General features: G+C 40.3%; 1 protein-coding gene across 1 annotated transcript in view; it reads right to left on the reverse strand.

The window, feature by feature from the left end:
* LOC125263006 (trichohyalin-like) overlaps nucleotides 1-25,307 on the reverse strand; it is a 63,284-nt gene extending 37,977 nt beyond the window's left edge. Inside the window, exons 1-2 of the mRNA XM_048181839.1 lie at nucleotides 25,226-25,307; nucleotides 3,335-3,988 (exon numbers count right to left, since the gene is read on the reverse strand). Coding sequence (XP_048037796.1) covers nucleotides 3,335-3,988; nucleotides 25,226-25,241 — 670 coding nt within the window. The 5' untranslated portion in view covers nucleotides 25,242-25,307. The remainder of the gene's footprint in view (nucleotides 1-3,334; nucleotides 3,989-25,225) is intronic.
* Between the last annotated feature and the right edge of the window lie 225 nt (nucleotides 25,308-25,532).

Consider the following 25,532-nt stretch of genomic DNA (forward strand, 5'->3'; position numbering starts at 1 on the left):
AAAATACATTAAAAATGAAATAAAAACAGTAAAAGGAATTAAAAGAATAAAAAGATAAAATGCAAACAGTTTGGACATAGCACAGTGCTCAATCAGCAAATGCATAGATAAAAAGATGTGTTCACATAAGTGTTCACATTAGTTTGGCTCTTAACTCTTATTAAATGTTTGTCTTCTTTGGCTGCTGTGAAAGCGTGTTTGTAAAACAGAATAGCTAAAATAGCTAAAACTGGCCAGATCATCATTCCACATGTGCCAGATGGGCTGACACAATGTTCCTATCTCTATATGAGCTAAATAAAGTACTTCCATCCACATCCATCCATCAAAAACGTACTTCACACAGCTCCGGGGGTTCATAAAGGCCTTCTGAAGCGAAGAGATGTGTTTGTGTAAAAAAATATCCATATGTAACAAGTGATGAAGTAAAATATCTTGCTTCTGCCAAACCGCCTTCCGTATTCAATTCATGAAGAAAATGTAAAACTCCTACAGTTCACAAAGCTTCGATACGACCTAAGCCTTCTCTATTCAAGTTATGGAAAAAGAGTAACCGACGCAACGTCAGTTTACACTTTCTTCATACGTTTAATAAGGAAGGTGGACTGGCAGAAGCTAGATACTTTACTTCATAACTTGCTATATATGGATATTTTTCTTACACAAACACAAAGCATCGCTTCAGAAGGCCTTTATTAACCCCCTGGAGCCATGTGGAGTACATTTATGATGCATGGAGGCCCTTTCTTCAGCTCATACTCACTGGTCTTGTTCACTGCCATTATAAAGCTTAGATGTGTCAGGATATTTATTAATATATCTACGTTCAACAGAAAGAAAAAGTCATATACACCTGGGATGGCTTGAGGGTGAGTAAAGCTTGGACTTATTTTCATTTTAAAGTGAACTAATCCTTTAAACAACTCCAATAATATTATATTTTAATATGTTTTAGGTGAAGATTGACAGTATTACTCAAATTGTGTCTGAAGACTGTATTCAGCTGCATACCCAGATAGCATGGTGACATAGCTACAATGTAAAGTTTTGATCCAAACCATCATTTTGGTTGAGATTGACATTTCAATGTTTAAAGTGTGTTGGATCAGCACTGAATTTTTGATTAAAGTCGACACAACACATGGGTGGAGAGAGTGATATTGAATTAATAGTGATTTGTAGTTGAAGACCACAAGATTCTGCTGGTTTGTATCTCTGCAGGACACTAGTGGGTGTTTCCCAATCAGTGGGGCGTTTTCAAACCACAATGGGCGTTTACCTGATTTGCTCACTGGGGGCTTGGTTTGATTTTAAACGTCAGCAGATCACTGTGCTGTTCAGACTACATAACTTGCTGTGGAAGTCGGTGTGGTGTTCACACTACACTACATGAGCTAAATTTTGAATTAAATTGAATTAAAATTGAAATAACATTATATTAAAAGTTTAAATCATTGTGGCTGACCTCCCAGAGTTAAGGCGACTGTTATTTTAGAACGTTTCCCTTTATTGTTAGCATTGACGACACTTCATGGTTGTCACATGACAAACCGCGGCCAGCCACACTGTATGACAGATGTATCGCTTTTCTCACCATGTCATCGACTATCTGATATACCGATTCTCAAATATGTGCAAGTGAGTGTTTTGTTATTTAAAAACCTATACAATGACCTTGATCTTAATATATAACGTGAAGTCATCCATTTGTCCCGAAATACATGTGGCCGGTGAACTGGGATAGAGTGAGTGAGCTTTATAGTTACTTACACAATGTGTATCTGATATGATTAAACTTTGGCAGATTATATTTGAATGGATTGTTATTGCTGCTTCCCTAGACATCAGTATATATTTAATTGGCTGTTGAGTTGCGACACGTGACACCACAGGATGAGTCTTTAAATTTAATTTAATCTCTTTGTCATTGATTGTGTTAAACTGTCAAATAAAATAAACTGACTCAGCTGCTGGAAAGGTGTCATTTATGTTTTAAAGGGTTTTCCCAAAACTTTGAAATGGTCAGAAATTTGTTGACGTACCATTGAAGTACAACAAATATTTATGTTGTTCAGAACATTATTTTATGTTGACATTTCAGTTGTTTTCAACGTTTCAACAAAAGTGATTTAGAATCAACATCACATTAACATTGATCAAACAATATTACTAATTATTTTTGGTAATTTCAATATTGATTCAACAGCAGTGATGTAGAATCAACACCACAGTATAACACTGATGCACTGATTTTACCATTGATTATTTTTGTAAATTTCAGTGTTGCTTCAACATCATTGATGTAGAATCAATCATAGTGTAATGCTGATCCAATAGCACCATTGTTTCAACATTAAATGTATAAATCAAACATGATATTGAACTAACATCACCTCAAAATGTTGATTCAATAACATTACCATTGATTTAAAGTTGAAATCTCAACATTGCATTAACTTACATTACATTAACTTACACTCTACATTAACATTAACTGAGGGTGCAAGAGTGATACTGAAGCAACGTGACTTTGTACGGTTAATTCAATGCAATAAGCGTTGAGAAATCAACACTGATTCAACATCGTTTTAATGATTACATGCTATCTGGGTAATTTGCCTTTCTGTCAATGTCTCAGTACTCCTTGCAGAAATACCTTGTTTTTATTTATTTATTTATTTTTTCCAAACGTTTTAGAAGTTATTCAACCAAAACAGATTAGTAAAAAGAGTAAATAATAGTTCAAGTCATTAGTGCTGCTGGATACTCAATTTCGTAATTTTTCTCTGTCATTTCCTGTCTCTACCACACTTTCCCCCAGTTTTACAGACAAGATTTAAGCTAGTCTCAGACTAAAATGCATGTTTGAGCTGTTTTGACTGAAAGCAACTTGTAATGACATATCTTAAAATAAGTCAGTGCCATTGTTTTGTCTCAAACAGAACCCCAGACATGACACGCAGGAAAAAAATAGTAGGCTAAATCGTGAGCATGATTTATTATTTCATTCCCTCGATTTAAATAGTAAATATTAAATAGGAAATAGTGCACACGAATAATTAAATCGAGGGATCAAATTAGTAAATCGTGCGGACAATTTAATTTTTTTTCTTGCATGTCATGTGCGGGGCTCCGTAGTCTCAAGATGCACACCAGTAATGTTTTTATGGTGTATGTTTAAAAAAGTTACTTAAAAACCCTAATTGAACTAATTGACTTAGTCTTAGCCCTGTCTGTGAAACCGGGCCTTTAAATATTAAAGGACAAAAAAAGTAGTTCATGAGCATATACTTTTTTTTTCAGGTATTAACCTGAAAAAAAAACTTTGACAAACCTCCTCCATCACTTCCTGTTTTTGTGCTCTGAAGGAATTTTCCACCCCCTTTGTGATCATAATTCTCTAGATCCTCATCCACTGATGTTCCAACACCTCCATCCTCATACATGTTACAGATGAGAAATTCTTCATGTTCTTCCTTGAGTATCTTATCTGAACATTTCAACATCTCAGAGCGCCATCCTGGGTTTCTTGAATCAAACTGAAGATGTCTTCCTCCACACTCCTTTATTAAGTTATGAATAGTATTATCAAATATCTTATTAGTAAATTTGGCTCTGAGTGGCTCTTCATCAGTAGTCAGCACTATAGTGTGTTTAATGGCCTTCTCACTGAAGAGTTTCAGCACATATTTCACTCTTCTCATGTCCTCATCTCTGAAGTCATTATACTGCAGTACGAGTAAGATCACATGAGGTCCTGGAGCAGACTGAGACACACACTCTCTCACTCCCTGTATTATCTCATGCTCTGAGAGATGTGTCTGGAGCAGGTGAGGAGTGTTGATGATTGTGATGTTTCTTTCAATGTGCTGCTGTGAATAATATGAAGGAGCTTCACTGTGAAATGCTGCTGAACCCTGGATGAACTTTTCCACTTTGATATTTTCTGAGAGATTCTTTCCTAGCAGAACAATCTTCAGATCACTCACTGAAAAAGAGCACAAACAGACACACAGGGTTTTCATGTTTAACAGGGTCTTTCCACTGACTTACTGATTTTTACTGTATACACTGTATATCATATCCTCTAACCAAAAACCTGCCCTTAAACCCACACACAAAACTTTCTGCACTTTTACATTTTCCAAAAATGTGGACATTGTATTCTTATTTGTTTTATTAAGTGTTTACATTTTTTACCTCACATGCTTTTCTTTTGAAGTCTGGAAAAGGAAGTGCAGCGGCACCCTGTGTGTACATTGGCGCACTTTTTACGTGAAGCGTCATTCTAATTTAACGTTACCAGAGAAAGGATAAACCCTTGGGTACTCACTGTACAAATATTTGTTTAAAAAGGTTTCTTTCTACATCTTAGCTCCTGTTTGTTTGTTTGTTTGTTTTTATTCAGCTCTTACGGTGTTTTTGGAAATTAAATTCTTTATAAACATCAGTTCCTGAGAGTAAATTGCATCTGTTCAGCCAGGAATACTACAAGTTGTGTGCGGTCCACATAAGCTTCAAATGCTCTGCATACCCAAGCTATTCGTGGACTCTGCAATTAGCCCACACCGGAGGGGAAAACAATCCAACCATCTCCATTGACTTTGTATAGCGTGAGGCTGCCTCCTTTTCATTTCAGGCTTATAACAAAAAACAGAACAATGTCTAAAAGCTGCTGTGTGACAAGGTGTACAGCTAACAAGCTAAAAAACCCAGAACTAAATTTTTATAAACTGTTGACCCCAAGAAACGAATGTTTAAGGACACAAAAGTGGATACAGGCAGTGAGACAGAGCGCACTATGGTCATATTACTATAAGAAATACACTGGAGGGAAACGTAATCGGCAACAGGTTATGCTAAACAAACAAAGAAAAAAAAACATTCATTATTTTTAATCATGTCAAAGAATTATTTTACCTGTCGCCGATTACGTTTCCCTCCAGTGTATTTCTTATAGTAATATGACCATAGTGCGCTCTGTCTCACTGCCTGTATCCACTTTTGTGTTCTTAAACATTCGTTTTTTGGGGTCAACAGTTTATAAAAATTTAGTTCTGGGTTTTTTAGCTTGTTAGCTGTACACCTTGTCACACAGCAGCTTTTAGACATTGTTCTGTTTTTTGTTATAAGCCAAAAATGACAAGGAGGCAGCCTCACGCAATACAAAGTCAATGGAGACGGTTGGATTGTTTTCCCCCCTGGTGGGCATGGTTTTCAAATTATGATAAGTGTTGCTCTGTTTCTATGATCCTTTGCACAGGGAAGTTGTTTGATGTCACAGAATGGGTACAGGAGGCTCGGAGTTCGATTTTAACTATAAATGTATGTATAATATTTTTCTGTACTACTGTAATATTTATATGAGTTAGATTTGGCACATTATTATGGTCAAAACGACATTGTACTTCAACAAAAATACTTTACAGCTCCCTTTATCAGTCCATTCAAATGTTTAAAATACATAGACACAATATAGCCTACATGCGATAAACCAAAAATAAATAAACTAACGTTAAACAGCTTGCACAATCTACTCCTCCTCGACTGTCTGGTTAAGATGACACTGAAGTGCGTTCCAAAAGAAGAGTTTTTTTGACCCCTACATCCTTCATCCCTTCAAAACTCTCACTCCGGAGGGTAAACACTTTGAAGGGATTAGGGCATAGGGATGAGCCCTTCCCAATGGAACGCAGGGTCTCTTTCAGTCTGGTTGAAGGGTTTTTGTTATAACAGCTGATATGCCAACTTTAGCACATTTGACAGCTAAACTTTCGTTCCGTGTTTCCCAATGACCCTGTACCGCCACCACCATTTCATAATGAACCGAAAATTTAAAACATAGGCTACATAGCCTAAATGGTCTCTAAGTTGTATTTTGCCAACGAACTAAAATCACAACCGTGATATGGCTTTGTGCCTTTATAAACGGAAAAAGACAGTGATTAAGTATATACAGTCTGTTTGTGCTGCATGTTTTAAATTGAAGTGCGCACATTGCTCATGCGATCAGCTGGTGATCTGGTAATCAAAATAAAAGCTCATGGATTTATCTTAGAAATTAGTACAAAAGTGTTGTAATTTCCCTATACTGTTGTGTAAAGTAACTAATAAAAAATGTTGTGGTATCCCCGGACCCCCCTAGAGGAGGTACAAACAACATAGTTTTACAAATTCCAGTGGGAAATAATGTAAATTGTATTAACTTTACTCAAGAATACTACAACAAAGCTCCTTTCATGTCAGTAAAGCTGTTAACAGAAAATTAAAATGTCATTGGACACAATAGATTTGGGCTAAACCCCGAATGTTAACAATGTCTGGCTCCGCCCCCATATATATATATATATATATATATATATATATAAAATTTCTCATATCATGGTCATATTGCCCATTCATTGCCCACTCGTCCTGTATTTCACCATGAGAAATCTGGTCACCCTAGGTTGTGTACAATGGTTCACAGTGTTATGTTATAAATATTTGTTCGGTAACACTTTACTTGAAGGGGTGTGCATAAGACTGACATGACACCTTCATAATCTTGACATGACACATATCATGAATATGAAGGAGGTTTTATGCATGTTTGAGAATGTCCGAGTTATGACAACTTGACATAAACCAATACATCATAACCTGTCAGTGTCTTTGTCATGACAACTTGACATTATTTAGCTTTATGGGTTAACATTACATTAAACTGTCATGTGGTTGGTTTTGACATTGGCTGTCATGAGGCCATTATAATAGTGTCATGAATATGTATCTTGAGCTCAAGTACAGTGGTACAAATTGAACTTGTCATTAAAATGTCATTAAGTGACAATACTCTGACAAATAATTTTATAACAGCGTCATGAATATTTTTCATTTCATGTTTTTTTTTTTTAGTTTTTTTGTTTTTTTTTAAGTTTCCTCCAACAGAAGGTCAGATAATAGACAATTTCAAATTTCTTAAAAAAGATGACACTGTTATAAAATAATGGTAACACTTTATTTTAGAGTCTTTTAACTAGTTGCTTATTACTATTAGCATTCATATGGCTAAAATATTGGCTGTTTATTAGTACTTATAAAGCACATATTAATGCCTTATTCTGCATGATCTTATTCTAAATTCTTAATCCTACCCAATACCTAAAGCTAACAATTAACTATAATAAGCAGTAAATTAAGAGTTTATTGAGGGAAAAGTCATAGTTAATCGTTTATATATGTGTTCCCTATACCAGTGGTTCTCAACTCCAGTCCTCGGGACCCACTGCTCTGCACATTTTGTATGTCTCTCTTATCTGACACACTCAATTCAGTTCATGCAGACTCTCCTAATGAGCTGATGATCTAAATCAGGTGTGTTAAATAAGGGATACATACAAAATGTGCAGAGCAGTGGGTCCCGAGGACTGGAGTTGAGAAACACTGCCCTATACTGAAGTGTTACCAAAATAATGTAATGTAATGTTAACCCATAAAGCTAATTAGTTTTTTTAAGTTTGATAATTAATCTGCTATGTCATGTTTATGACAGGTTATGATGTTTTGCTAATGTCAAGTTGTCATGACAAAGACACTGACAGGTTATGATGTGTTGGTTTATGTCAAGTTGTCGTAACAAAGACATCTCAAACAATGTCATCTTTGCATTAAAAATGACATAACTGACCGAATGACACTTAATGACAGTTGTCATAAACATGCATAAAACCTCCTTCATATTCATGACACATGTCATGTCAAGATTATGAAGGTGTCATGTCAGTCTTATGCACACCCCTTCAAGTAAAGTGTTACCATTTGTTCTGTAATATTCTTTTAGCAGGCACATTAAAAAGTACTTGAAGTATGTTTTTTTTTTAAATATATATGACTTTGGTAATTATGCCCTTTGAAGTTTATTGGAAACTGTGAAATTTGTGCTTTAAGTTTGTGACAAGCACATAAAAATTATTACTTTTTTTCATTAGAGTAATAATAAAGAAGCTGTCCTACATTCATTAGTCTCACTGTGTTGTGCTTCGAAAACTGCCACATCACCATAAAAAAACAAAAAGAAAAGAAAAAAAAGGAAATGAAATTAATAAATGTATTGGTATTGTCTAGTACCAGAAAAAAATATCGATACTCGTACTTGGTCCTTAAAAAATGGTAGCGGTGCATCCCTTATTCACTACACATGTAGTGAATAATTGACTGGCGTTTGACACTTCTTCACTGGCAACACTCTGACACAAAGTTTGCACATTGTTTGTGTGATATCCACTGGTTTGCCTTTGTGGTTTAAAATTGAAATCTTTTCAATATTGCAACGTGGCATTTTTTATCACCAGTAGCTTGCAAAATGATGGACAATGATTCACAAATCGTGTGCGTCATATCCTGTGATAATAAAATTAAGTAAATTATTAAACAAATCAGCATATAAACAAGTAACAAGAAATTTAAACTTGTTTGATTAAAATTTCTGTGAATAATTTGCTGATGCAGGTACAAAATACATGATTTTGTTTCTTGTCCACACCCCTCCCCTCTTTGATTTTATTTCTTGAGGGTCAAATGTTGACCACCTCCATGAACTCTTACTCCAGTGTTGGGAGGAGGGATCAGTTCCTCAGGACATGTGAGATGCCAACATCATTACGCTCTATAAGAACAAAGGAGACCGCAGTGACTGTAACAACTATCGCGGCATCTCCTTGCTGAGCATTGTGGGGAAGGTCTTCACCCATGTGGTGCTGAACAGACTACAAGTGCTGGCTGAACGTGTCTATCCAGAGGCGCAGTGCAGCTTCAGATCACAGAGATCAGCGATCAACATGATCTTTTCTCTGTGACAGCTACAGAAGAAGTGCCGGGAGCAGAGACAGCTACTCTACATCGCCTTCATCGACCTGACCAAGGCCTTTGACTTGGTCAGTAGGAAAGGCCTCTTCACTCTACTGCACAGGATCGGATGTCCCCCCAAGCTTCTGAAGATGGTCACGTCCTTCCATGATGAAATGAAAGGTACCGTCCAGTACGATAGCTCATCTTCGGAACCTTTCCTGATCCGAAGCAGTGTGAAGCAAGGCTGCGTCCTCACTCTGACACTCTTCGGCATCTTCTTCTCCATGCTGCTGCACCACGCCTTCAGTCAGTCAGAAGATGGTGTCTTCATCCACACTAGGAGCGATGGCAACCTTTTCAACCTTGCACGTCTGCGCGCAAAGACCAAGGTGCAAGGTCCTGATTAGGGAGATGCTGTTTACTGATGACGCCGCCCTGACTGCCCATACCGAGGAAGCATTACAGCGTCTCATCAGCAGCTTCGCTCGTGCCTCTGATGAGTTTGGGCTGACCATCAGCCTGAAGAAACAAACGTCATGGGCCAGGATGTCAGCAGCACTCCCTACATCTCAATCGGCGATTGCACCCTTGGGGTACTGGAGGACTTTACATATCTCGGCTCCACTATCTCCAGCAACCTCTCTCTGGACAACGAGCTGAACACCAGGATTGACAAGGCATCAATAGCGATGGCCCGTCTGACCAAGAGAGTGTGGAACAACAGTATGCTCACCATCAACACTAAGATGAAAGTGTACCAGGTCAGTGTCCTCAGCACTCTTCTTTTTGGCAGTGAGACGTGGACTATGTATACCTGGCAAGAACGCAGACTTAACTCTTTCCACCTGCGCTGCCTGAGCAGGATCCTGGGCATCACCTGGCAGGACCGTGTCCCAAACACTGAAGTGCTGGCTCAGACAAAAACATTCAGCATGCACGCACTCCTCTCACAAAGACGCCTACATTGGCTCGGCCATGTCTGCCAAAGGCAGGATGGCCGGATTCCTAAGGACACTAGACCAACAGGCAGACCAGCGCTCCGGTACAAAGATGTCTGCAAGCATGACCTGAAAGCCAGAAGCCTGAATTCTGCAGACTTGGAAGCTGCCACTGCAGACCGTGTCAGCTGGTGGATCGCCGTAAGGACCAGCATAAAGCTGAGCGAGGGAAAGAGAGAGGAACAGCAGGAGGAGAAGAGGCAGCGTAGACGGCAGAGAGCAGAGTCAATTCTCAAAGAAACAGTCACAGGCTTCACCTGTAGCAACTGCAACAGACTCTGCCGCTCTCATATTAGACTGTTCAGCCACAGCAGGTACTGCAATTCCACAACAGACTGACTTGGGAGCAGATACTCTATTGTCTCCAGAGACAGAAGGATGTCAGAAAAAGATGCCATTCTTCTTCTGATGTAACAAGTACATCGGGTGTTATAGGAAGTGTTCCCGGTATGTGTATGCCAGGTTAAAGAGATGTGTTTTTAGTCTAGATTTAAACTGACAGAGTGTGTCTGCTTCCCGAACAGTGATAGGAAGACTGTTCCTGTTAGGTGCCAAATAGGAGAAGGATCTACTGCCTACGGGTGATTTTGACATTCTAGGTATTATCAACTGGTCTGAATTCTGAGATCGCAATAGACGTGAAGGACTATAATGCATTAAGAGCTCACTTAGGTGCTGGGGAGCTAAACCATTTAGTGCTTTGTAAGTAATTAACAAGATTTCAAAATCTATACGATATTTAACAGGAAGCCAATGCAGTGATGACAGAACTGGGCTAATATGGTCATACTTCCTAGTTCTAGTAAGAACTCTAGCTGCTGCATTTTGTACGAGCTGTAGTTTGTTTATGAAGTGAGCAGAACAACCACCCAGTAGATGAACTAAATCCTGACTGGAAATCCTCACAGATACCATTTCTTTCCAAGAAGGAACGTAGTTGTGATGAAACTGCCTTTTCTAGTATTTTCGACAGAAAAGTAAGATTTGAGATCAGCCTGTAATTGACTAATTCTCTAGGATCAAGTTGTGTTTTTTTAATGAGAGGTTTAATAACAGCCAGCTTAAAAGTTTTCAGTACGTATCCTAGTGATAAAGATTAATTAATGATATTAAGAAGAGGATTTATGACCTTCGGAAGCATCTCTTTCAATAGCTTAGTCGGTATAGGGTCTAACATACATGTTGTTTCTTATAGCAGTGAATGAATGGAATTTTCAATTCCTCAGGGACACTACAATGCACTGTCTGACACAATGCTGTAGTAGACGGTTGCATAGTTATAATTTGCTCTCTAATATTGTCAATCTTGCAAGTAAAGAAGTTCATAAAGGCATTACTGCTGTGCTGTTTGGAAACATCAGAAGTTGAAGCTTTATTTCTTGTTAATTTAGCCACTGTATCAAATAAATACCTAGGGTTGTGTTTGTTTTCTTCTAAGAGATTTGAAAAATAAGAACATCTAGTTGTCACATGTAATATCGATGTGATAATATTAGATCTAAAGAATGATTACGACAATGAGTTGGTCCTGACACGTGTTGTCTAACACCAGTAGAGTTTAGAATGTCTGTAAATGCCAGTTTCAGTGTGTCTATTTTATTATCTACATGGATATTAAAATCACCAACAACAAGGACTTTATCTGCAGCTAGTACTAACTCTGATAGAAAATCAGCAAAATCTCTGATAAAGTTTTTAAGGTGCCCTGGTGACCTGTATACAGCAGCCAGCACAAATGTCAAATGGGATTTGTTGCTTACATTACATATCTTTACATAAAGCACCATTCCATCGAAGCATTACAATAAGAGCTTTTGAAGAAAGGTATATAATATTCAGCAACCCAAGCTTTATCATTTGATTTTTTAGTATTACAGGTGCTGGTCATATAATTAGAATATCATCAAAAAGTTAATTCATTTCACTAATTCCATTCAAAAAGTGAAACTTGTATATTATATTCATTCATTACACACAGACTGATATATTTCAAATGTTTATTTCTTTTAATTTTGATGATTATAACTGACAACTAAGGAAAATATCAAATTGAGTATCTCAGAAAATTAGAATATTACTTAAGACCAACACAAAGAAAGGATTTTTAGAAATCTTGGCCAACTGAAAAGTATGAAAATGAAAAGTATGAGCATGTACAGCACTCAATACTTAGTTGGGGCTCCTTTTGCCTGAATTACTGCAGCAGTGCGGCGTGGCATGGAGTCGATCAGTCTGTGGCACTGCTCAGGTGTTATGAGAGCCCAGGTTGCTCTGATAGTGGCCTTCAGCTCTTCTGCATTGTTGGGTCTGGCATATCGCATCTTCCTCTTCACAATACCCCATAGATTTTCTATGGGGTTAAGGTCAGGCGAGTTTGCTGGCCAATTAAGAACAGGGACACCATGGTCCTTAAACCAGGTACTGGTAGCTTTGGCACTGTGTGCAGGTGCCAAGTCCTGTTAGAAAATGAAATCTGCATCTCCATAAAGTTGGTCAGCAGCAGGAAGCATGAAGTGCTCTAAAACTTTCTGGTATACGGCTGCGTTGACCTTGGACCTCAGGGAAATGCAAAATTTACTTTCATCAGAGAACATAACTTTGGACCACTCAGCAGCAGTCCAGTCCTTTTTGTCTTTAGACGCTTCTGACGCTGTCTGTTGTTCAAGAGTGGCTTGACACAAGGAATGCGACAGCTGAAACCCATGTCTTGCATACGTCTGTGCGTAGTGGTTCTTGAAGCACTGACTCCAGCTGTAGTCCACTCTTTGTGAATCTCCCCCACATTTTTGAATGGGTTTTGTTTCACAATCCTCTTCGGGGTGTGGTTATCCCTATTGCTTGTACACTTTTTTCTACCACATCTTTTCCTTCCCTTCGCCTCTCTATTAATGTGCTTGGACACAGAGCTCTGTGAACAGCCAGCCTCTTTTGCAATGACCTTTTGTGTCTTGCCCTCCTTGTGCAAGGTGTCAACGGTCGTCTTTTGGACAACTGTCAAGTCAGCAGTCTTCCCCATGATTGTTTAGCCTACAGAAGTAGACTGAGAGACCATTTAAAGGCCTTTGCAGGTGTTTTGAGTTAATTAGCTGATTAGAGTGTGGCACCAGGTGTCTTCAATATTGAACCTTTTCACAATATTCTAATTTTCTGAGATACTGAATTTGGGATTTTCCTTAGTTGTCAGTTATAATCATCAAAATTAAAAGAAATAAACATTTGAAATATATCAGTCTGTGTGTAATGAATGAATATAATATACAAGTTTCACTTTTTGAATGGAATTAGTGAAATAAATCAACTTTTTGATGATATTCTAATTATATGACCAGAACCTGTATATCTGTTTTTTATTTGTTGAACATCAATTAAACTTTTACCCTTAAATGGGTTTGGGAGTTTTTTGTATTTACTAATTCAGGGTACAGACACAGTCTCTATGTGATGATATCTAAGTGAAAGAGTCTCTATGTGTTGGGATTTATCTGAATTCCGTGACATGAGACAGCTCGCAGATAGTCGATTTAGACAGTCTGTCTGCTTCCTGACCTGGGCCGTAGTTTGTCTTAAGACCTGTACACACTGGGACGAATATCGCACGCGATTATCGCCGACGTTTAACGCCTCGTGACTAAACAAAGGGCAGCAATGTGAGTGTGCACACTGACGCGAAAAACGCCAGGCGTAAAAGCATCTTTTTTTATAATACATCTCTGGTTCAAAACTGGCCGACCAATGAGAGTGGCGCTTTTGTTCACGTGCCTGGAGCTGCTGAAGTTTCAGTAAAACATGACTTGGTGGCGCTCAAGCACAAAACAGTCTTGCCGACCACACACTGATACCAAGATGACGAAGAGAAAGTAAGTAGACGAGGAAGACCCCTACAAACTACCCCTGCGTCTCAAACAGCTCCCTAGCTTCCTAGGTCGTATCAGTATACCATGTAAATGAATGTGGTCGACTCCCTGATCAGTGCCCTGACTAGTGAACTAGGGAGCTGATTGAGACGCACGCTATGGGTGCTCTGCCAGTTCTTGGCCACACCAATAGATGTGTATTATCTCTGTATTTTTACTGTTTGTTTTTTTCTTTTACATTCAAGAAATACAGTGGAGAATGTCTATTTCATAAATATGTTTATTTGCACTACCGTTTCTGACTACCATCTCTCATATGTCATATATATGTCATTTTATATCTGCATTTTTATCTTCTTTAACTTTATTAATATCATAAATATGTTTATTTGCACTACCGTTAAGCACAAGCGCCACATACTGTCAGGGAGTTAATTTGCATGTTCACTCTGCGCATTGCCAGTGAAAATCGCTTGGAAAAAAACGTCTTGAAAAACGCTGGCAATAAACGCGTGCAATATTCGTCCCGGTGTGTACAGGCCTTAAGACTATGTGCCATATTACTAGAGAGAAGAGCAGCACCATGCCGGGAGGGATGAGTACCATCTCTTTTCAACAGGTCAGGTCTGCCCCAAAAACTTTTCCAATTGTCTATGAAACTATATTGTTCTGCAGACACCACTTAGACAGTCAGACATTGAGTGATGATAGTGTGGTAAGTATCTCCTCACTCTGTAGTGATTTTTACTTTGTCCATCCAAGGACGCGAAGTAAAATAGGGATTGGTACTCACGTCACTGCTGACGTTGTGATTTTTGGATCACACGTCTCTTAAGGTGTGGTTATGAGTACATCAGATGACCACTTCCCCCCCTTTCCCTAGTTCAGGGCACCAGTCAAGGTCTTTTACCATTGGCAGTATGACAACACTCTCAACAGGGGCTTTCATTCATTTAGAGTTAATGTAAAGTGGTCAGCTGATTCATCTGAAAGATTGGTGATATTGCTAACTTGTAGAGCCTCTTCTGTATTATCAGCACAAGGAAGACAAAAGTGTAATAAAATAAATTTTATTAACAAAAGATAAACAAGAATAACTAACACGACTACTAAATGAATGCCATGAATGATAAAGGAATAAAGTGCATAAGATACAGAGAATACAAGTGATTAAGTTGGGTGTGGCTATGGAAGAGTTACGTTATCTTAGGGAAAGATAAACTGTTTCTCTAAAAATAATAAGGTGGAGAACCTTATTATGCACCAAACAAATAAACAAGAGATTATTTGTTATTAACTAACATCAGCTATCTTACATCAAATGGGAATTAGGAAATTATATACTGATAATATACAACAATGCCAAGGTCTCTGGAAAGAGGTTTGGTTAAGTGATATTTACGTTCCACTTGGTTGAGTCCGATGACGGTGACGACTTCCACTGGTTGTGCTGGGTGACAATGCAGTGGGGAGAGGAGCCAGCTGTTTCATCAGTCTTGAACACAAAGCTCTGTGGGATGCTGATCTCCTGGAGCACCAAAGGGTCCTAAAATCTGGAACACGTAAATGAGGCCCTGGTGTAGGTGCAGAAGGTCCTTAACAATCTGGAACACGCAGACGAAGCTACCTTGAAGTGAAGGTTTGCTCTCCTGAGCTTAACCTTGTTGCAGGTGTCGTTACTGTCTCGCTGAATGGAAACTTTGAACGTAGTGTTTGTTAATGTCTCTTTCCTCACAGGTTAAAGGCTAAGAACATGGTTGTCTAGGTTGCTGCCTCGCAAGCTGTGGACTCATAGGACCTTTTGTTGTCTCTCTGGATGAACCAGAGGCTCAGAACAGTGTTTTATCTGTTAATGTCTATCCCCGTGCAGGACAGACTCAGAACAATGTATCTGTTGTGTCTCAGCTTCGCAAGCTGGGACTCAGAACAATGTATCTGTTAATGTCTACCCCCTTTGAAGGGCAGACTCCGAACAGTATATCTGTTAATATCTCAGTCCTTACAGAGTTAAGACCCAAAATGCTATATCTGTTATGTCTTCCCCCTTTGAAGGGTAGACTCAGAACAAGGAGTGTCTGTTGAAAGGGTACCTTTATCCCTTTTCGATGAGGAGGAGATTGCAATTTGGCGCTTCTCCATTAAAAATTACTCCCAAAAGATCATTTAAAGTCATTGTTGTGTAAAGCATCAAATTTTAGACATTATAAAATAATAATTAGACATTATAAAAAGTAACTTCAGCAAGAAATTTTTTATTTGATTCAACATAGAATTTATCACACAAAGGCCTACTCTTTTAGACCATTGACGGTGAGTAAATGATGACTGAATTTTCATTTGTGGGTGAACTACACCAATTTTTTTTTATTTACTATGGAAATATGAAATATTTTTAAAATCAAATTATACTCTAAATAAGTAACTAAAACTGCCAGTAGGGGGTGGTAAATGTCTTTATTATTAAGTCATTGGCTGTGTCCGAAATCGCCCCCTATACCCTTAAATAGGCACTATTTGAGGTGACAGCCATTTTTAGTGGTGTCCGAAACCAGAGTGGACATTACTGAGTGCAGTCATTCAATCCCACAATGCATAAACGCGATAAATAGTGTGCAACCGATGTACATTCAACGGCTAGAGAATAGGCTTGTTCAAGATGCATCAGCACTGCGCAGACTGATCAGCGTATGGCATCAAAGTACCATGAGAGTGAATCAAAAGCATAAGGAGCTGTATGCTCTCCAATCGCTCTTGCAGTACTTGGATGTCATATGTTGATCAATCTGCGCAGCGCCGATGCATCTCGAACAAGCCCCCATACCATATTCACTATTCCCTACATTAGTCCATTTATATAGTCTACTTGAAGGAGTGAAGGAGTGAATTTGGACAGAGTGCACCGGATGTGATGCTGTTTTGTCTTTGTGCTTTGCTTGTTGGTTAAATAAATAAAATAAAATAAAAATTTTGACAGTATAGTTGTGATTGCTTTATGTAAGAGTTGCTGCTTCACTATGTCGTGCTTTCATGAAATTATATCTATTGTTCTTTGAATTATAGTACAAGTGTCATGAGCCAGGTTTGATTTGCTCCTTATTTTCTTCTTTCTCCCTTTTTCTTTCTTAAGTTGGTTCCAGCTGTGTCTCATCCCTCTGCTTCCTCTGCCAGGTTATATCCAGCTGCCTGCCGTGGTGAACTCCATCTTCTGTCAGAGGTGCTCAAGTTCTGAGACCGTGCTGCAGCTCGCTTCAGCCTGTGGACTGTGACTATATTTGTGTTCTGTTTTCTCCAGCTGCGAGTGTTTATGTGCTACGACACTCGGCAGTCTACCTTTGTTGTTTAAAAGACTCTGATTAAACTATTCATCATCTGCCCCACAACAGAATAATCCGACCAGAATTGACCTGGCGAATTTGGCATCCGTCTGTTCTGTCATCAGATGGCAGGGAATTTTGTTGGGTAGACATGAGCAAGAGCTCTCCGCAGCCAGACACGCAGTGGAGAGTCTCGCTGCCCAGATGACAGACTTGAATCACCGTTTCCAGTCTCTCTGCCACGAGCAAGCTGATCTTCCGTCCCCCAGCGCCTCATCCGAACCAAGAGTCAACAACACGTCATGATATTCGGGTGAGCCGAATGCAGAGCCTTTTTGATCCAGTGTGAAGTTGTCTTTTCCCTTCAGCCCTCTATGTTCGTGGCTGACCGCACCAGGATTGTGTTTGTCATTTCTCTATTGACTGGAAGGGCGCGTGACTGGGCCACGGCTGTCTGGGAGGCGGAGGCTGCCTGTTGTCAGACCTTCATCGCCTTTAAGGAGGAGATGATCAAGGTTTTCGATCAATCCATTTTTGGACCTGAGGCTTCTCGTCTGCTCGCTGTGCTGCGCCAGGGGAAATGATCCGTTCCTGATTACGCCATCGAATTTCGCACTCTTTCTGCAACGTGCGAGTGGAATGAACCAGCCCTGACTGCTCGTTTCCTGGAAGGATTGAACCCCGATCTCAAGGAGGAGATCTATGCACGTGAAGTCCCCGCTGCATTTGATCAGCTGGTGGAATTGGCTATCAGACTGGACAAGCGATCTGACCTACGGCGCCATGCCTGCTATGTGCCATCTGAACCACCCACTCCTCCTCCCGCTGCTGAGACTTTGTTCGAAGCTGCACTGATTCCGGAACCCTCACAGGTGGCGGGTGTTCGGACTGCTCCTGCCGAATGCCAGCTCCGCGTTTTGCATGAGCCATGCACGTACTGCGGCCGTTCAGGTCCGTTAAAAGGAAGCGCTCGCCAGTAGACTGGGGATTACTGTCGAGCGCAACTTCACAATCCCCCTGGAAGGATCCGCACCACATTCCCTGTCACCCTCCACTGGTCTGGTTCTATCGCTTCATGCCAAGCCTTCATTGATTCAGGTTGTGAAGGAAACTTCATGGTCGAAGCATGGGCCCTGGAACGAAACATTCCGTTACATGAGCTAGAGAGCCCTACCCCTTTGTTCGCTCTGGATGGGAGCGAACTGACTAGCGTTCGGCGTGCCACCATTCCGGTGAATCTCACCATCTCTGGCAATCATCAAGAGACTATTTCTTTTTTAATTTTTCATTCTTCTATTTCCCCTGTTGTTTTGAGTCATCCTTGGCTCGTTCAGCATAACCCTCACATTAATTGGACCGAGGGGACCATCATGTCCTGGAAACTGTCATGTCATGTCCATTGTCTTGTGTCTGCTGTTCCTGCTGTCTCTTCTGTTTCTGTTTTCAGGAGGAACCTGGTGATTTGTCTGGAGTGCCAGAGGAGTACCACGATCTGTGAGCTGTGTTCAGTCATTCCCGGGCCACTTCTCTTCCTTCTCATCACCCTTACGATTGCAGTATCGAGCTCCTTCCCGGTACTACACCCCCTCGAGGTCATTTATACTCGTTATCCGCTCCCGAACGCAAGGCTCTTGAGAAATACCTAACTGAGAGCCTTGCGGCCGGTACTATTGTTCGTCTACCTCGCCCGCCAGTGCGGGTTTTTTTTTTTCGTTAAGAAGAAGGACGGGTCTTTGCGACCTTGCATAGATTATAGGGGGCTTAACGACATAACAGTCAAGAACCATTATCCCTTGCCTCTTATGTCGTCAGCCTTCGAGATCTTGCAGGGAGCTAAGATTTTCACAAAGCTAGATCTCCGTAATGCTTACCACTTAGTTCGGATTAAGGAGGGCGATGAGTGGAAGATGGCGTTTAATACCCTCTTAGGGCACTTTGAATATCGGGTTTTACCTATCGGCCTAGTCAATGTACCGGCTGTTTTTCAGGCCATAGTAAACAACATCCTGAAAGACATGCTTAACATCTTTGTCTTTGTCTATTTGGACGACATTCTGATTTTCTCGCCCTCTCTCCAGGTGTATGTCCAGCATGTTCGCCGTGTTCTGCAGCGCCTGTTAGAGAACCGCCTCTTTGTAAAAGCTGAGAAATGCAGTTTTCATGTTCCTTCTGTAACGTTACTTGGCTCGGTAGTGTCTGCTGATGGCATCAGTATGGACCCAGCCAAGGTGTGTGCTGTTATTGAATGGCCCGTTCCCGACTCTCGTGTTGCACTCCAACGTTTTTTGGGGTTTACAAACATTTATCGTAGGTTTATCTCTAATTTCAGTCGTGTAGCTGCTCGTCTGACAGCTCTCACTTCGTCCAAGACTCGTTTCATTTGGTCCAAACCCACGCAACTTGTGTTTGACAAGCTCAAGGAGCTGTTTATCACAGCCCCTATACTAATTACTCCAGACCCTGAGCGACAATTTATCGTCGAGGTGGATCCCTCCGATGTGGCAGTTGGTGCCGTGCTTTCACAGCGCTCACCGCTTGATGAAAAGGTTCATCCGTGTGCATATTTCTCCCGTCGGCTTTCACTGGCTGAGCGAAATTATGATATTGGCAATCGCGAACTCCTTGCCATCCGTTTAGCCCTAGAAGAATGGCGCCATTGGTTAGAGGGTACCTCTATTCCGTTTGTAGTGTAGACAGACCACAAGAATTTGGAATACATTCGGATGGCAAAAAGACTTAATGCACGACAGGCTCGTTGGGCACTATTTTTTGGACGCTTTAATTTCTCTATTTCTTTTCGTCCCGGCGATAAGAATACTAAGCCTGACGCTCTCTCTCACCAGTTTGGTACCTCGGAGAGCGCCTCCACCCCTGAGACTATTCTACCTGAGGGTTGTGTGGTTGGGGGCGTGGTCTGGGGAATAGAGAGGCAGGTAAAGACAGCGTTGACCAGTGTCACTGTTCCTCGTCAATGCCCCTGTAATACATTGTTCGTTCCCATGTCCGTCCGTTCTGCAGTCCTACACTGGGAGCATTCATCTAAACTAGTAGTCCATCCTGGAATAAGAGGTACTCTCGTGGCCATTAGCCAAAGCTTTTGGTGGCCCACTCTTTCCCAGGATGTACGTCGTTTCGTTGCTTCTTGTGCCATTTGCGCTCAGACGAAGTCGAGTAGCACTCCTCCCGCGGGGCTGCTTCGACCTCTTCCTATTCCGTCTCGCCCTTGGTCGCATATCGCTATGGATTTCGTGACGGGGCTTCCTTCGTCTGCCGAAAATACTGTCATACTAACTGTCGTTGACCGTTTTTCTAAAGCTGCTCACTTTGTTCCACTCACTAAGCTGCCCTCCGCAAAGGAGACGGCCCAGTTAGTTATCGAACACGTTTTCCATTTGCATGGTCTCCCCACGGATATGGTTTCTGATAGGGGGCCACAATTTGCGTCGTTATTTTGAGTTTTGTCGTCAGATCGGTGCCTCGGCCAGTTTGTCATCTGGGTTCCATCCTCAGACTAATGGCCAGGCGGAACACACTAACCAGATTTTGGAGCGCATGCTCCGCACCCTGGCGTTTCGTAACCCCGCGTCGTGGAGCGAGCAATTGCTGTGGGTGGAATATGCACATAATTCTCTTCCTTCAGCTGCCACAGGGCTTTCACCCTTTCAGTCCTCGGTCCCCTCGGTCCAGGTTCATTCATCGTTGCCAGCGTACCTGGAGAACTGTCAGAGCTGCCCTGTGCCGTAACAGAGATTGAACACGTCGCAGCACACGTCGCAGCTCGCTTCAGCCTGTGGACTGTGACTATATTTGTGTTCTGTTTTCTCCAGCTGCGAGTGTTTATGTGCTACGGCACTCGGCAGTCTGCCTTTGTTGTTTAAAAGACTCTGATTAAACTATTTGATTGCACTCTCTCACCTCTGGGTCATCTGCCCCACAACAACAAGTGAGAGAACAACAAAATGAAGAAGATTTCAGAGAACAACGAATATAGTCTTGAAAGTTTGTTAACATGGGGATGTGTAGCCTACAATACTCACATATAAACGTAAATAAATAAATAAATAAATAAAGGCCTTGTGTTATCCATTGCTACACAAAAATGAGGTAAGCTTTGTGTTTTACATCATCTGCCGCGTGCACATGTTAAGACTGCAAACTCGGCGAGAAAAAATCCAGTAAACTCAGGTCTGATTTGGGTATGCTCTAGCTGTCTGTGTAATAACTACAATAATGTTTAAATATCATATTTTCTGGCATTTACTTTTTTATAATACACCATACTTTAACCCAGAATGAATAATTAAAAACAAGTTTAAATGAGTAAATCTTCTATAAATATTTTTTTATATTAATTTTCTTTCTTAGCCTAGGGGAGAGCGGGGCTGGTTGGGTCAAGGGTTGGTTGGCACGCAGTTAAATCCCAGTACACTAGAGGGTGCTGCCACAAAAATCTAACATTAAAATGACTGCCCTCTTGACCAGACCACCCCCATTTACTGTAATCATTCAACTGTCACTAACTATTGAGGTGAGGACAACTTATTTTAAGCCGAGTTCAGACTGCACGATTTTCAAAGTAGTCGGGTCACTGTTCCACATTTCCCTAATCTTCTGTCTTTACTGGTCCCACCCAGCTCCAAGTCTTCTTTATCACCGCTGGTCCTGCCCAGCCCTGACTCTTCTTCATTGCTACTGGTTCTGCGAGAAACAAGCCTTTTTCGTTGCCCAGCATAAGGCTTTTGTCATTGATGAAACACCCACCCAGCCTCCCTCTAACATGACCCTCTCCCGCCTCCTCTACCCAGTACAGCCAGTCCTTCTGCCCCACCTCTGCTAGCTCTCTTCAGTCTTTAGGCTCCTCTATTGGCTCCGCCAAACAAACTGGATCCGCCTTGGGCCTTCAGGTCACCAGCCTCGCCTTGGCAAGTGAATCCCCTGGCTCTGCTGCAAGCCGCTAAGCCTATCACTCCACCTCGACTCATTGACCTGTCAGCTTCACTTAGGCTCCCTTCTCCCTTGGCTTCACCTGGAACCATCATCCTAACGGCTCCACTGGGCTCCCTCATCCCTCTGACTCTGCCTTGGTCAGACGTCACTCTGCCTACACCATGGACATCCAGGCCGTCAGCTGCGCTTCGTCCCTCCACCCCTTCAGTTCAGTCTTTCCTGCAACTCTACCTTGGCCCTTAGTCCCACTAGCTCTGCCTCAGTCCTCTGGCACCCTGGCTCCACCTTGGACACTTGTCATTGTGGCTCCACCTTAGTCTCCTGAACCATCTGTGTCACATGGTGTCATCATCAATTCTGTTTTCTTTGTACATGTTACCACTTTGCCTTATTTGTCAAAAATATAACATTGCATATCATTGTTATGCAGATGACACTCAACTGTATCTTCCATTGAAGCCAGATGATGGCACTGCATTAAATGCTCTGATAAATTGCTTGAGTGAAACTAAACTATTGATGGCACAGAATTTTTACAACTTAATGAAGCTAAAACAGAATGTCTATATATTCACTTCCTGTGGAGTATTTTTTTTTCTGCAACTAAAACTAATAATTTTTTGTTTGACTAAACCTCTTCTAGTCGACTAACATTTAATTGAGTATTAGGGGGCAGCCTTAATTTGAGCATTCTTCTGACCATTCCTTGTAAACATTTCTCTACATTATATAGTGTAAGCAATAAACTCTGTCTTTACATTTAGGCTATATTTTTGCTTAAATTAATTCTAAATATCAAATACATTTTTGGAGTAGTACTAAATTTATTTCTGTAAAAATGTTTCTATTTCATAGGTACTTTTAGGTCTTTGAAAATATGTGGTTATAGTGCCACAACACTTAGTTTGATAAAAAATGCATAACTTTTATGATTAAAGATATGTATTATGAAACCATTTTCTGTCGGTCTTAGTACACAATGTAACTACAGAAGAGTCAAGTTTTAAATAGGAAAAATATCGCAACTCTTTGGTCATTTTTGAGCGAGATGCTAATGGTCTAATCAGATTCTATGCTAAGCTATGCTAAAAGTGGTACCTCTAGACCCAGAGATCGGCTGAATGGATTCGAAAACGGTAAAACTCAACTGTTCATTTTCAAAAAAAAGTGGAGTGTTCCATTAAGCACTGACTGCATTTCTTTATATTTGAGTCCAGTGAACTCTAAGGGGCCGTTCACACAGAACGCGTTTTTCTATTCCAATGCGCTACTTTCCCATTGTTTTTCTATGTAAACACGCGCTTGACGGACGTGCATGACCGTTACGCTCGCGTCTCGCGTCTTTTGCAGCGCCTCACACATGAGCGCCGCGTTTTTAAGACGCCGTGTCAAGTTAAAAGAATTTCAACTTTTACACGCAGCGCCGCTCATCAATGTCAGTTCCAAAACAGTGGACCAATCAGAAGAACTTGGAGGCGGGGCAAGCGTTGCGAGTTGGCATGACAACTGTTTTATATAATGGCAACATGGCGGAGGAGGCGCTCATTATTAACTTATTTTCTTTTTTTCCATGTCAAAACTTGTATCTGTAAATTCTTCAGTTTGCCTATTTCTATTATTTCCGTTATTGTCGTTATTGCATCACATCTCAAAGGCGTGTCTCGAGACACTCGCGTTCTATGCTGCGCTTTTTTTAAAACCACTCCTGAGCGCTCTAGACGCGAAAGACGCAAAGACGCGTTCTGTGTGAACAGCCCCTAAGAGCAGCACATAATTTGTGTGCATTATTAACGTATGGAGCTGACTGAAACACTGCTGCCAGCCAGTGGGACATTAAAGAGGAAGTGTTTGTCCAAGATCACAATAAGTGACTGATAATATATTTGCGTGAGAAAGCAAACGTTTTTTGGAAAAAAAAAAAAAGAAAGAAAAGAAAAAAAACCTCCACCACCACCTCCCTTTAGCAGCTCCATAGCTTCTCACACAAATGTAATAGAAATGGTTTCGAAATTCTTGGAATGCAGCACACACACAATTTCTGTTTTTTTTTTTTGTTTTGTTTTGTTTTGTTTTTTTGTTTTGTTTTGGGTTTTTTTATTATGAATGAACAATTTTTACAATATGAAAAGCAGAAGTTTGGATGTTTTGTGTTGCGCAAATGAAAAAGTCTAAAAATAGGATTTTAGAGCAACACGATGACTGCATTTGCATTTTGGGTGAATTATTACTTTTATAAAATATTTTTCACTGACATATAAATGTTTTAAGTGCAAATGCATCATATAGCCACAGTGCCTGCAGCTTAATATCATTGCCATTTAATTTACATAGTGTCAAGGCGATTAAAATCTGCACTACTTCTACCTGCTGCTGAAAAAAATCACACACACACACATACAGAGAAAGTAAAACAGATGGTTTAGCACGATAAATTAATATTTCTGTAAATACAGAGCATTTACAGAACAAGTGAAAGTCAAATGGTGAAATTTGTGATTTTCCTTATTTTCAGAACATGATCTATAGCCTACATAACAATAAAATAAATAGTATTTTTTTAAAAACACAACAAACAGTCTACTTGTTTATACTCATTAATAATTTACTTGATTAGGCTATTATCACGGGTTATTGTGCGCGCTAAAATGTGAATCGTTGTCCATCATTTTGCGAGCATTTGTTGATAAAGAAAAATGCCACGTCGCGATATTGAAAATATTTCCGTTTTAAACCATGCAGGCGAGTCACAAGCAAATTGCGTTGTAGTTATTCCGGTGAAGAAGCCTCAAACCACAGTCATTTAGCCTACTTACTACATAAAGTGAAAGTAAAAACTGAACAATGAGAACTGAATCTACTTCAACATGTTCTGATAACGATATAACGGTTTTAATTAATCCCATAAGTGGGGGGAAGAAAATGAGAAGAAAAGTATTTCATGTTAAACAAGTTGTTGTTGTTATTTTAAATGAAGAGTAGGCTATATCATCGCAGCACGTCGGTTATGCAGATTGTTGCAGGGAAAATTAATTGTAATTAATTTTCTAATTAGCCTAATAATAATCATTCAGATCAAGAGGGGCTTTGAGATCATCATGCGGTTATGAGAGTAGCCTTTAACGTTGGTTATAGTTTGTTCCTGGTGTTCAAAGCTACTTAAGCGCAGTGAAACTAAACGAAGTAAACGTGATGTTAATATTTCACCTAGCTATTATTTTATAAATACTCAATGAATAACTGAATAAACGTTGCTGCATATATTTATATCTAATTTGATTCTTACCTGAACTTGACGCCATTGTTACACCGACGCCTTGAAATCAAAAATCGAAAGAAAAAGCTTAGAGACGCGCCACGCCCGCAGAGGTTGGGGAAAAAGTGATTCTGAATTTATTTGAGTAAATTAAGAATGAAGCTTGAAATAGGGTGAGGCGAGGGTGAGTGGGACAGTTTTTTGATTTCCGCCTTAAATGAAAAATATCAGCTCAACACATGATACATTTCTGTGAAGATATCTATCCATTTGAGGAGGAAACAATGTTATATTATAATAAGAGGATGCGTGACATGCACTTTTCTGTAACATTTGG

The sequence above is a fragment of the Megalobrama amblycephala genome, linkage group LG2 (genome assembly GCF_018812025.1).
Source record: "Megalobrama amblycephala isolate DHTTF-2021 linkage group LG2, ASM1881202v1, whole genome shotgun sequence".
Lineage (NCBI taxonomy): Eukaryota > Metazoa > Chordata > Actinopteri > Cypriniformes > Xenocyprididae > Megalobrama > Megalobrama amblycephala.